This window comes from Canis lupus, chromosome 23 (genome assembly GCF_003254725.2).
Source record: "Canis lupus dingo isolate Sandy chromosome 23, ASM325472v2, whole genome shotgun sequence".
Lineage (NCBI taxonomy): Eukaryota > Metazoa > Chordata > Mammalia > Carnivora > Canidae > Canis > Canis lupus.
The window spans coordinates 44,022,042-44,034,611 of record NC_064265.1 but is presented as its reverse complement, the minus strand read 5'-3'; the positions used below and the strand labels follow the sequence as shown (position 1 = coordinate 44,034,611).

General features: G+C 37.8%; 1 protein-coding gene across 11 annotated transcripts in view; it reads right to left on the bottom strand.

Annotated features, from left to right (window-relative positions):
* HPS3 (HPS3 biogenesis of lysosomal organelles complex 2 subunit 1) overlaps nt 1-12,570 on the bottom strand; it is a 40,091-nt gene that overhangs the window by 13,237 nt on the left and 14,284 nt on the right. For all 11 annotated transcript variants that reach the window (XR_003137463.3, XR_003137462.3, XR_003137460.3 and 8 more), the window contains exons 6-10: nt 9,457-9,538; nt 6,514-6,668; nt 4,154-4,262; nt 1,731-1,912; nt 700-880 (exon numbers count right to left, since the gene is read on the bottom strand). Coding sequence is in view for 5 of the 11 variants with exons in the window: in XM_035705103.2 (XP_035560996.1) it covers nt 700-880; nt 1,731-1,912; nt 4,154-4,262; nt 6,514-6,668; nt 9,457-9,538 (709 nt within the window). In the remaining 6 variants the exon portion in view is untranslated. The remainder of the gene's footprint in view (nt 1-699; nt 881-1,730; nt 1,913-4,153; nt 4,263-6,513; nt 6,669-9,456; nt 9,539-12,570) is intronic.

Below are 12,570 nucleotides of genomic sequence, written 5' to 3'. Positions count from 1 at the left end.
TAATGAAGAAAAAGCAGTGAAAATATGTACCAACTTGTGGCTAACATTTCCAATTTTAACAGGAGTTCAAAAGAAGAGAATAAATATTTTATTAAATTACACCTAAAAGTCCATTAAAAAATTATAGCTTATTATAAAATATACTTAATGAAGTAATTTATGCAAAAAAGTTTCATTTCTCTCAAAACCTTAAAACATTTGGGTCTTACAACGTCCAGCTTTATCTATTTGCACTCAGTTCTTTTTAAAAATACATAAGGGGCTAAGAATAAGCCTAAAGATGTCTTAAGATCACTGGGCCAGGATTTCATAAGTGAAGGTTTGGACATTTGGGAGTTTGGGAGAACTAGGGTTGTACAAAGGGCTGTAGATAAGAAGGAAGGCAAGGCCCTGGGTGTGTGTCATTCTTCTAAAAATATACTCCTGTCACATTGGGCAGGTCACTCAACCACAATGGACTATGTTCCTCCATGTATATAATGAGAAAGTAAGAGATGGTGATTATAAATTCTTTTCTAAGCTATAATTCTAGGTTTATTAATGAAGAAAAGGGCACATTCATTACCTTTTAGGAACAGGAGAAAATAATACCAAAGAACAATATTTGGAAACTGACTTCTAAACAGTACTACATAAAATAAATTGCTAAAATGAAGAGTTAGGAAAGTTAGGTATAAGTAAATAGAAAACTATATTAACTTCACTTAATTCTTCATCCAGGTTTTCATAAAGTGAATGATTAATGTAAAAGATTAATCCCCTCTCGTATTTTTGCGATCCATCCTCTAGTACCCAGTCTGCTCGGGTTAGAACTTCAGCCATGGACAAACCAGACATCTTATAGTAGGGCAAGGCGAGGTGGGAATACTGGGTGTCAAGCCTAAAGGGAAGGAAGTAAAAAAAAACCCTCAAATTTGTCATTTTTAAGCCTGGATGTCTAACATTTGATAATAAAACAGATAATGCTTTCCAGACGACATAAATCTCAAAATACTCTTCTACTGCCATTAGCAGTTGGAACAGGTTCCCAAGTTTTATTCTATAAAGTCATTCTAATTACAGTTTCTTTTTGCCTGCTTATAATTAAAATGGAAAAATAATTCATAAGGTGAATTTCAGTATTTATAATGTGGCTCTAAAATAATGGTATTGATAGGCACAAAAAGTCTGTTTTATTAATTTATAATCATTCCCATGGGTCAAGTAAGCCTCTGAAATAATCATATATAAAAAAATCTATAAAGATCATTCTCAAAAATGAAAACCACTATTCATCCCAGTCCTTTTCTGAAATCATAAAAGCACTAACTACTAAGATTAAAATCACAGGCCATCCAACCAGTATTTTTCCCTTAAGGCTAACAGGCAATAAACTAGTAATAACAGCTGTTTCCAGGATTTTCATGGTCATGAGCATCCCAGAAGGCCTGAAAGAAACTTAATTCCTAAACTAAGTGGAGGGAGACTCATGAACTAGAGATTCATAGTTCATCTAATAAATTATAACTCCTTGAAGACAGGAAAAAGTCCTGATCATCTTTGTAACCCAAAGCTTAGCATAGCACCTGGCAAACGGTATGTGCTCAACAAATGCTTCTGGAAAAAACATTGAATGAGCCACCTCCCCTCATGGACTCCCCCATTTATCAGGTAGCTACACGGAAAAGCTAGTACATACACCCAAAGGTCAAAATGGCTTCTTTAACGAGTTTCCAAGAAGCATCACCAACCTGCTATAGCAGTCTCCAAGGTGCCCACAGCTTTCTTTAAATGCTTCCAAAAGCTCTGCTTTTTCTCCAGGTTCCAACTGACTGGCATCCATCAAAGCAGCCCTTACTAACAGATGAGCCTCACTAAGAAGGTGGATGCAGCTCTGGGTTTTTGCAGTCTTGTAGGTATTACTGTAGTCTACCTGAAACAAAAAAAGGCCAATGGCTAATATTGCTGCAGAAAGACACTCAAAAGTCTCCTGGTTCTTAAGATTATCTATATATTTTGTTAGTAAAGTTCATAGACACATTATAATCTAAAAACTAAAAAGTGGTTATTTAGCATCCTGATAGGGCCTAGCTGAGGTGTTCTTTTCTCCCACAATCCAAGAGCCAGTTTAATATATGGTTGAAAACATTCCCTTGTTAAACAGTGCTAATCACTAGAAAAGGTATAAATAACATTGTAACACTATTAATTTAGCAATAATTTGGTCATAGGTCGATAAGGCTAACAAACCTATATGAAGAAGTTAACTTTTTTAAGTTCTGTGATTTAAATCTTTCTTAAACTCAGACTGAGTATCCTTCCTCTACTGTAGTTTCAGGTGATAAATTAGGTGCTACTTGGTCTATTTCTGTAACCCACAGTGGACTTATTAAAATTATCACTAGCTAATCTAAGTCAATCAGTATTTTCAGATTCCAGCAAGCAAATCATCTAGACAAAGTCTTAAGACTTTCAATTAAGCAAGATTAAAAGGACAGGGCAAAGCTGATACAATTATCAGCATTAAAATGCCAGGGACAAATCAGGCGAAAGCTTGACCTGATGATCAAAATTAACATTACCAGTGAGAGGCCCAGATCTCCTGTGCTTCCTGATGTAACACCCTGAGAAAGGCACAATGTTACCTATGCAACATATTGGCTGAGAATGAGCATATGTAACCTGAATCTAAACAAGAAAAATAAACAAATAATAAAAAACTGTAAAAAGGTGGAGGGGCAAAAATTTATTTTAAAAAAAATGTCTATTCCATAAAAAATAAAGGCTTTGAAATTATTCCAGATTAAAGGAGGCCAAAGAAACATGACAATTAAATGTACTACCTGATGTTAGACTGGCCCCTGTACTAAAGAAGGGAAATGCAGGCAGCCCTGGTGGCCTAGCAGTTTAGTGCCGCCTTCAGCCCAGGGTGTGATTCTGGAGTCCCAGGATCGAGTCCCACATCGGGCTCCCTGCATGGAGCCTGCTTCTCCGTCTGCCTGTGTCTCTGTCTCTCTGCCCTTCTCTCTCTCTCTCTCTCTCTCTTCTCTTTCTCCCCGTCTCTCGTGAATAAAAAAATAAAATCTTAAAAAAAAAAAAAGGGAAATACTGGTAGCTTGTTATTGAGTCAACTGACAAAACTGGAATGTGTATCATGTTAAATGTATTAAGCATTTGACTGTCCTGCAATGATGTAAACAAATACCTGGATTCTTAGGAAACATACAATGAAGTATTTAGGGGCATTAGGCTCCGATGCATACAAATTACCTTCCAATGAACTGCGATGGGGGCTGGTGAGGGGGGATATGTGTGTGTGTTTAGAAAGTACAAGAGTACGGGCAGCCTGGGTGGCTCAGCGGTTTAGTGCCGCCTTCAACCCAGGGCATGATCCTGGAGGCCCAGAATCGAGTCACATGTCAGGCTCCCTGCATGGAGCCTGCTTCTCCCTCTGCCTGTGTCTCTGCCTCTCTCTCTCTTTCTCTCTCTCTCTCGGTCTCTCATGAGTAAATAAATAAAATCTTAAAACAAAAAAAGTACAAGAGTACAAAAAGAGAGAGAAGCAAAAGGGGTAATATGTTGACTACGGGTCAATCTGTGTGTAGAATTTACAGAGCTTTATTTCTACTATTCATTTCCTTGCAACTTTTCTGTAAGTTTGAAATTATTTCAAAATAAAGAGTTAAAAAAATTGCCAGTGATGAGTAGGCAGCCGTCACTCTTAAAAAAGGAAGAGGAGTGCCCCCTCTGGGCTGTACCCACAGGACAACACTGCAGGTGCACAGGGCCCTAAGATAATCTGCTAATATTTCAAAGAGTGAGACAGGGATAAATGATCTAAGATTTCTCTCAGCTCCATTTCCTGGTTCTCTTTGCTAGGGTTCAAAATAAAGGTCAAAGGCTATTTATGTTTAGACTGGTTAATCGATCCTCTTTGAAGGGTGAGTATAAATAAAGAAGTCTTATTTTAGTGAAGAGAATTTCTACTGGCTCCTCAAATGTCAGGAGCTGTGAAAATGAGAAGGTAACAGAAAGATATACACTCTACTGTGAGATAGAGCTTGCAAGCTGGTTGGCTGTGGCATTCTGAATGTGTGATAATTAAAATCAGTATCTGGTCATGAATTTCACTCCAAATTTCTATAAATAAGAGTTGGAAGTCAGAAAGGAGTACCATTTCTTTGTACAGTTGCACTGGTGAGATCGTATCCACAATATACAAATTCCACCCAGCCTCAGCTACAGGAGGTGTTTTAAGCTTAACACTGGTTCCTTTTCTAGAACTAAAAGGCAAAACAAAGAACAAGAATTGTAAGATATGACATGGCAATTAATAAATGGCAATTTTAAATGGTGAGTATTAGATACCTAAAAAGAACTATGCAATCATTTTCATTTAGTGTTTTCTTCAGTGATTAGCTGTACACTCGATTTTTCTATAGGACATTAATTAGTTCACAATGCTATACAGGCTTACAGCATTTAATATTCTACAGCTCTCATTTACTGATAAATCAATTGCTTCCAATTTACTCCACAAGAATTCTTAAATGGGCAAAATGCTCAAAGAACAGGCAAGACCCTTCAAAAGGAAGAGGGACTGGGCTGAGAAAGTGCCTGTGCCCAGTATCTTTCTTGCAGATGGTCTTTATGAGTCCAGCATGCCTCATGCCACCTATCTAAGCAGAAGCTCCAGCAGAATAATAGGCAAAACACTCAGGGCTGTTGGGAAAATGCAGAAGACACATATAACCATGGGTCTGCTTAAAGTACTATCTTATCTCTTGCTTTCACTATGTGATACATTTTCTTTAGTATACAATCTTTCTAAAATGTAGACCTCTGACCAAAGAAATCTTTGAATAAGTTAGAGTTTTAAAAAATCATTTAAAAATAGAATTTTTAAAAATGTCATATGTGCAAGATTGAAAATTGTTCTTCCTCTTGCCAGAAAGCTTTTAGAGTCAGTCAGTCTCAGACCATTCTGTGCACACTGAGTGTGCACTCTGAGTGACCAGTTACCCAAATCAACCTCTGATTATTCCTGTTGGGGGCACAAAGCACAGACACAAAAAATCTGAAAAAGCGAAAACAAGTTAAAAATAAAAACTAATGCTTGACTAGAAATACAGCTCTTCTTTGACTCATGATGAAGCCACATCCCAGTAAACCTACAAAAAATTGAAAATGTCATAAATTGAATACACCTAACCTCCTGAACATCAGAACTTAGCCTAGCCTACCTTAAACTTGCTCAGAACATATACATTAGCAATCATCTAACACAAAGCCTATTTTATAAAAAAGTATTGAATATCTTATGTAATTTATTGAATACTGTACTGAAAGTGAAAAATAGAATGGTTGTATGGGTACAAAATGGATGTAAGTATATTGATTGTTCACCCTTGTGATCATATGGCTGCCTGGGAGTTCCTGCTGCTGCTGCCACTGTGTAGCATCACAAAAGAATATCGTACCACATGTTGCTAGCCAGGAAAAGATCCAAATTCAAAATCCAAAGTATAGTTTCTTTTGATTGGGTATTGCCTTCAACACCATCATAGTCGAAAATTCGTAAATCAAACTATCATAAGTATGGGACCATCTGTACACTATCTGCTTCTCTTCCCCCAGACAGATTTCTTTCCCAATTAAATTATTCATAGGAGAACATAAAAATCATCATCATCTAATTTCTACCATTAAAGTTCACAGAACAGAAAATGTTGAACAGAGGCATAACTAGTCTGAAACTAAGCATTCTATTCCAAAACTGTAAAAGCAGAAAACCTAAGAGTCAACCAGAGATTAGTGTTACCAAAATGCAATTTTATCTTAAGGTAGATCATACATACCTATTCTCCTGAATGTGCTTTAAGGTAAGAAATGCATTATTAATTTCTTTTGAGTTGAAATACTAGAAAATAAAACTTGGATAAAAATGTAACCCCTGGGGGGGAAAAATGTAACCACTGAAAGGTCAAAGAAAAAAAGTAGTAAAGAGCCTTGGAATTTGGATTAGCATTAGAGGCTCTGTCTTTCCTATTAATTACACTGAAGAGCATGTTCTGGGGCACCTGGGTGGCTCACTGGGTTAAACATCTGCCTTTGGCTCGGGTCATGATCTTAGGGTCCTATGATCAAGCCTTGTATTGGGCTCCCTGCTGAGTGGGGAGTCTGTTTCTCCTTCTTCCTCTGTGTGCTCGCTTGCTCTTTCTCTATCTCTCTCAAATAAATATAATTTTTTTAAAAAAGGGCATGTCTTTGAACTTATCTAAAATGACACAGGTTTTTACTGGAACTATTTTATAATTCCTTTTCTTCTAAAATTCCAAGATTAATATAAAGAATATTATAGAGATCATTGGAACCTTCTTTTCCTTCTCTGGGGAAAAAAATACATAGACAAACCATCTAATCATTCAAAGTTTTGATTTTAAAAAAGATAAAGTAGGACACACACAAAATATACCAGTAACAATTCATTCCAGAAACTTTGGCAGGAATGTGGGGAAGTGTGGGGATGCTTACAGAAGCCTCTTGGGTGATTCTCTTCTCTCTGGAATGGTCTCAGGGTCTGCCTTGGTCAAAAGTATGAGGTGGTTTTTAAAGTGACAGATGGCTTTCAAACCTATGAAAAGCTGTATTCTTAGAGCACAGACATCCATATTGACAGGTGGGCAAGCCTAGTAAAGGAAAAATCAAATTTAACCAAGGAATAAAGGTACATGAACTTTAATCTTCAAAAATCAGTCTATTTATTTGATAAAATCCTGCTCCCCATCTCGGCCCCGTTCCAAAGAAACCATCTAAATTCCTATTCTTATCAGAGCAGGAGGTCATCCTGTCTAAAGTTATGTAACCAACTACTTATTATATATGTGCCTGCCAAAGAGCTACTCAGTATTTACTGAGTGAGTGCAGACAGCAGGTACTCTTGAGCCCTTGACAGCTGTGGGAACCCCTGTCTGGCTTACAGAGTAGCTCTAGGAGTACAGCTATGGGCTAGTAACCCACACCTAGAGAAATCCCCACTAACAGTGGGCTGGTTCAGGGATATGCCCCAATGTAGTTTCTAGGAAAACTCAGACAATATAAAAGGTCATTCTACTGCACAGAGAGAACATAAATGGTTTCTTAATGGATGGGTGTGCAGAGGAGAAATGCTTACATTTCAGAGAAGGACCTTGACTGTTAGCTCCTTAGGTGCGAACATTACCTGGAATGGATGACACACAGTGGGTGTGTCAGGTAAACAGAACAAAATCCTGGACCAGGAACCAGGCTCCTGTCCCTGTAAGGGAGCACTAACTCAAGCAGAATGGATAAGCTAACAGAAGAGCCATTTCTGGAAGCTCACAAAATGACGCTGCCAGGCCTGTGCCCTTTTCTTCCATTAACATTATTTTGGTTCTGAGGTCATCTTCATTGTCCCTTTGTACAAAGCGATTGGGGAAACACCTCCATCTACTTTTTCATTCCTAAGAATAGATAAGATGACCTTAGCTAGTGCTGAGGAGCCAGTCTCAGAGGAAAAGGAGATAAGATGTACACTTTGGATCAAATTCTGAGATTGTGAAATTTTTCTCAGACACCATAGCTTCCAAAGTCTGAGTGAGCAAGAGGGCTAGATATGTGCTGGTTCAACTGGTACCTAGAATTTAAGAATGGTAGAGTCACAGGAAAGAGGGAGCCATGAGGTATGACCATTACTGTCCTTCCCTCTGCCACTTTCAAGAGGACTGGCCTCAAGGACAGCATCCCCCACCAGCTAGCTGCCCATCTCTCTTATCTCCCTTTCTCTCTTCCTTGTTCCTTCTCTCTGGTTTTAGGAGACTCTGAGAAGATCTGCAACATGATTTCATTTCAAATGTAGATTGATCCTACCTCAATCTACTATGTACCCCTCACTCCAGCATCACCACCTATGTAAGCCTACATCTTTCTGGTTTGAAAAACAAAAAATAAAAAGGCAAAGCAAAGTGTGGAGAGAAGAGAGGGACAAAGAATCCGTTGGCTCTCCATCTTTACTAGGGAAATAACCCTTATTTCTAAAATATACTCTTGAAAAGGCTATGTGTGTATCCTAAACACAGACAGAAAGGCATGGGAAAGCTGTAATTCAGATTTCTTAAGAGGCCAAAGGTAGGCAGTAGGCTGGTCAGTAACAGCTATAGGCAAGCCATGCCATGAAAGTTACTGAAGAAAACTCAGATCACATAAAACGCTATCGCATATCACAATTGGGGTGGCGGTAATAGTGGAAGAGGACCTTGGATACATTAAGCACTACAAAGTGCTGGCTTGTTAACATAACCATCAGTACTGAACACTTATTTTTCTAGGAAAAGGTGTTCTAGGTACCAGATATACATAAACTAACTTATTAAAATATAGGCCATCAAAAAAATAAAATAAATAAAATAAATAAAATAAAATAAAATAAAATAATAAAATAAAATAAAATAATAAAATAAAATAAAGGCCATCATAATTTGGTAGTTTCCTGCAGCATGTAGCTTTATAACACACATCCAGTCAAGTAGTTTATACCTGAGAAGTGGAATAGCATATGATGACTATCACACAAAGGATCATCTATTTCTGAGAACAGAAATTCAAGGTCAGAAAATAAAGAATTTCATCATAAAGCTGCCTATGGTTATTCTGTGGTCAAATGCTTTTCAGAGAGGGACAGACAGCTGGATGGCTCAGTGGTTGAGCATCTGCCTTTGGCTCAGGTCCTGATCCCAAGATCCGGGATCGAGTCCCGCATGGGCTCCTTGCAGGGAGCCCGCTTCTCCCTCTGCCTGTGTGTCTCTGCCTCACTCTCTCTCTGTGTCTCTCATGAATAAATAAATAAAATCTTAAAAAAAAAAAAGCTTTTCAGAGAATAAGCATATTACTTCTCACTGAAAATAAGATTCATAATCTAGCACATCCATTAACTCTTAGATTAAGACTACAGAAATGCATTATAGGCGTATCTGATAACAGAATGAATAAATAATTTTAATGCATTTGTGCTCTTGAACACACTGATTTCTGTACTGCTTTGTTAATAGCTATATACAACTGCCATCAGTATCTCCATTAAAAAAGAATAAAATTGCAGTATTCTATATTTGTAAAATACTCTCTCTGATGTTACACTACACATATTCTCCACCAAATTTTACACTTGATCTTAGCCAAAAGGCCGAGAAGCGATCTCCACCAAATTTTAAAACCTATGCACTCTACCTAAATTCTGAGTGAAATATTTTCAAAGTAATTTTAACAATTGTCATCTAAACCATGAATCATAAAATGCTTACAACTTTATGTCCAAAAGTTCTATTTTGATAGACAAGATATTAAGATCTTTAATCTTTAATATTCACCAACTTAGACCCAAGAGCAAATCTGCAAGCATTCACATATTCCTTTTTGATCTTAAGATTTTGTTGTCATCATAAATAAACCAGGTCTAACCTTCAGGGTGGTGTCCACATAAGGGTCTTCCTCACGAGCTGCCGCTGCACTGCACCGCACTGTGAAACACTGTAGGTTGTTGCTAAGGAAGAGGACAGATAGAGATGAGCAAAGCAGAGGACAATAACCAACATGCTGGGAGGATTTCACAGAGGCAAACAGAGCAATGGTGGGGGTGAGGGAAGACACAACTATTTGCCACACGTTGATGATTAGTCTACTTCCTAACAAAGAGAGTACTTCAGAAACTCTGTGGAGTGTTTTTAAAAATATACGACTGGAAAAAAATATATATACAACTGGGCCCCACCTTACACCCCTACTGAATCATAATCTCTAAGGGCTGAATCTAGATATGTATATTTCTACAAAGCGCCATGTGTGGCTCTGTTGTACACTTCTAGTTAAGAACCGTGGATCTGGAGGGTTGGGGCATGGGGTGACTGGGTGACGGGCACTTGATGGGATGAGCACTGGGTGTTATAATATACGTTGACAAACTGAATCTAAATTTTTTAAAAATCTCATTTTACAGACAAAATGATGTCCGTAGGATCTGCTCAAGGTACAAAGAGGAAAGAATCAAAGCCAAGATTAGAACCCAAGTTTCCTGATTACTACCTCAATCTCATTCATCTCAGGATGAAATTGAGCCTGGATTAAGCTGGATAACACACTTAGACTATGCAAACACATATCCAATGGTAGTACTGAAGATCACAGGCCATCTGAAAGAATTTTGAGAATTATCTACCCCAGAAGCTTGTTTTAAAGATGAGGGCATGGAAGTCTTATGACTGGTTCAAGACATCTCTGGAGAATGGAGCCAAATTAGATCCCAGATCTCCTTATTCTTCACACTCCTCTAGCCTTTCCATAGCCTCAGGCTGCTTTGAACTGTAAAATGACCTAGAGAACCCACAGTCAGTACACTAGTGATACCTGGTGACTAGTTGATAAATCAACACTCCAACACTGACATTAAAAACAGTTAACTTAGAAATTGCTACAAAACCCACCGTGTAGTGGGTTCACAGGAATAATTTTTATTTTTTCCCATAGGAATAATTTTTTAAAAACAAATTTTAAAAGTAGGAGAATTAAAAATGAACTATGTTTAAATAAAGCAAACCTAGCACTGATCTTATAATAGAAGAAATACTTCTTGGGGTGCCTGAGTGGCTCAGTCAGTTAAGCATTTGCCTTTAGCTCAGGTCATGATCCCAGGGTCCTGGGATGGAGCCCCATGTCACGCTCCCTGCCCAGCAGTAAGTCTGCTTCTTCCTCTCCCTCTGCCCCTTCCCCTGCTCATGTATTCTGTCTCAAATAAATAAAATCTTTTTTAAAAAATAGAAGAAATACTTCTTTATAAGGAAGGCATTCTGACATTTTCACAGTTGGGAGATTTTGTACTAGGGAAGTAAGAAGTATCACTTAGGGCATTTTCCCCCTGTTTTGGGGAGAGACAAATGGCAGCCTCAGCCCATTGCCATCTCTATTTCCAAAATGTTCTAGGACATGACATCTGGAGTCATAACAATCACTGGAATAGTAGCATCACCACTTAGAAATCTAGAATAGAGAGTTAGCACCAGGAAGTAAAATGAGTAAAAGGGACTCTGAGATAGTGAGAAGCAAAAAAGCATGTCAGGTGGGGCCAGAATGACAAGTAAAAGTAGCTATGGCTATAAAAATAAATGACCGTTAGGTTCCAGAGATAAAAAGGCTTGTCCTCTGACTCACCTCCACCTGCAATAATCCAGCTATTGGCTATTGCTGGAATACTAAGCAGCATTATAAGAGAAAAATGAACTGAACTGTGTTGGCATGGAAAGATGTCCAGGATGTGCTGCTAAGTGAAGCAGAAAGTTGCTGAACGGTGGACATCATATGATCTACTTCTACAAAAAAAAATAAAAAAATAAAAAAAACATAAGTAGTAAATGTACTGTTTTTTAAAAAGTTGAACAAATATAGACTAATTGTTTTTTTTAAGATTTTATTTATTTATTTGAGAGAGAGAGAGAGAATGAGTGAGTGAGAGAGCACAAGCAGGGGGAGTGGCAGAAGAGGGAGAAACAGACTCTCTGCTGAGTGGGGAGCCCGATGTGGGGCTTGATCCCAGGACCCTGGGTCATGACCTGAGCCAAAGGCAGACACTAATATATACCAATTGTTGACATGGTTGACTCTGAGGACTAGGATTATTTCCCATTTATGTATGTCTAAAAGGATGGATTTACATGATTCTATGTTGTTCTTAGAGTCTTAAAGTTTTTTCTGTTGCTATTTTTTAAACCTACTTGTCTTCAAGAAACTTTTCTTTTTTTTCTTAATATTTTATTTATTTATTTAACAGAGAGAGAGAGAGAGAGCGCACAGCAGGGGAAGCAGCAGGCAGAGGGGGAGGGAGTCTTTCCTGCTGAGTGGAGAGCCTGACCGATGTGGGGCTTGATCTCAGGACCCAGGGATCATGACTTGAACCAACTGAGCCACCCAGAAGTCCCTAAAGAAACATTTCGAGACAAACTTATGGGTCAAGATATTTCTAAAATATGTATTTATCGGGTAAAATAAGATGTAAAAATAAGTTTAACAAAATAGGATTGTAAAAATAGGGGTGAGGATCCTTATTAAGAATCTGATTTTACATATAACAACGGCTATTCCAATGTCTACTGCTTCCACAGTCAAGCTAATGATGTCAGAGTGTATTTTAGTGCTGATATTAAGAAAAGCTTCAATAACTTCTTACCCGGAGATAGGCAAAATCCATATATTTTTAAATCCCCATAACCATATTTTTAGGACTCTACATTCCAAACTAATTCATGACTTACATTTAAGAGAGATGGGGAAATATATTTAGGAAATCAAATCACTAAATTCTCAGTATCCTTTATATCTATGCAATCAGATAGAGAAAAGATTAATATTTTGGGACAGTAATTAATATTTTATTCTTTCTTTCTTCCTCTAGTTTTTCCTTGACTTCTAAGATGCTATAGTTCCATAGGTTCTTTTGCGTCCTTGAAAATCCTTCTGTTCCTTCCCTCCCTTCCTAAACACAACCTTCAGCAGAGTTTAGTTTTCCAACTACTTTCCTCTGCTACA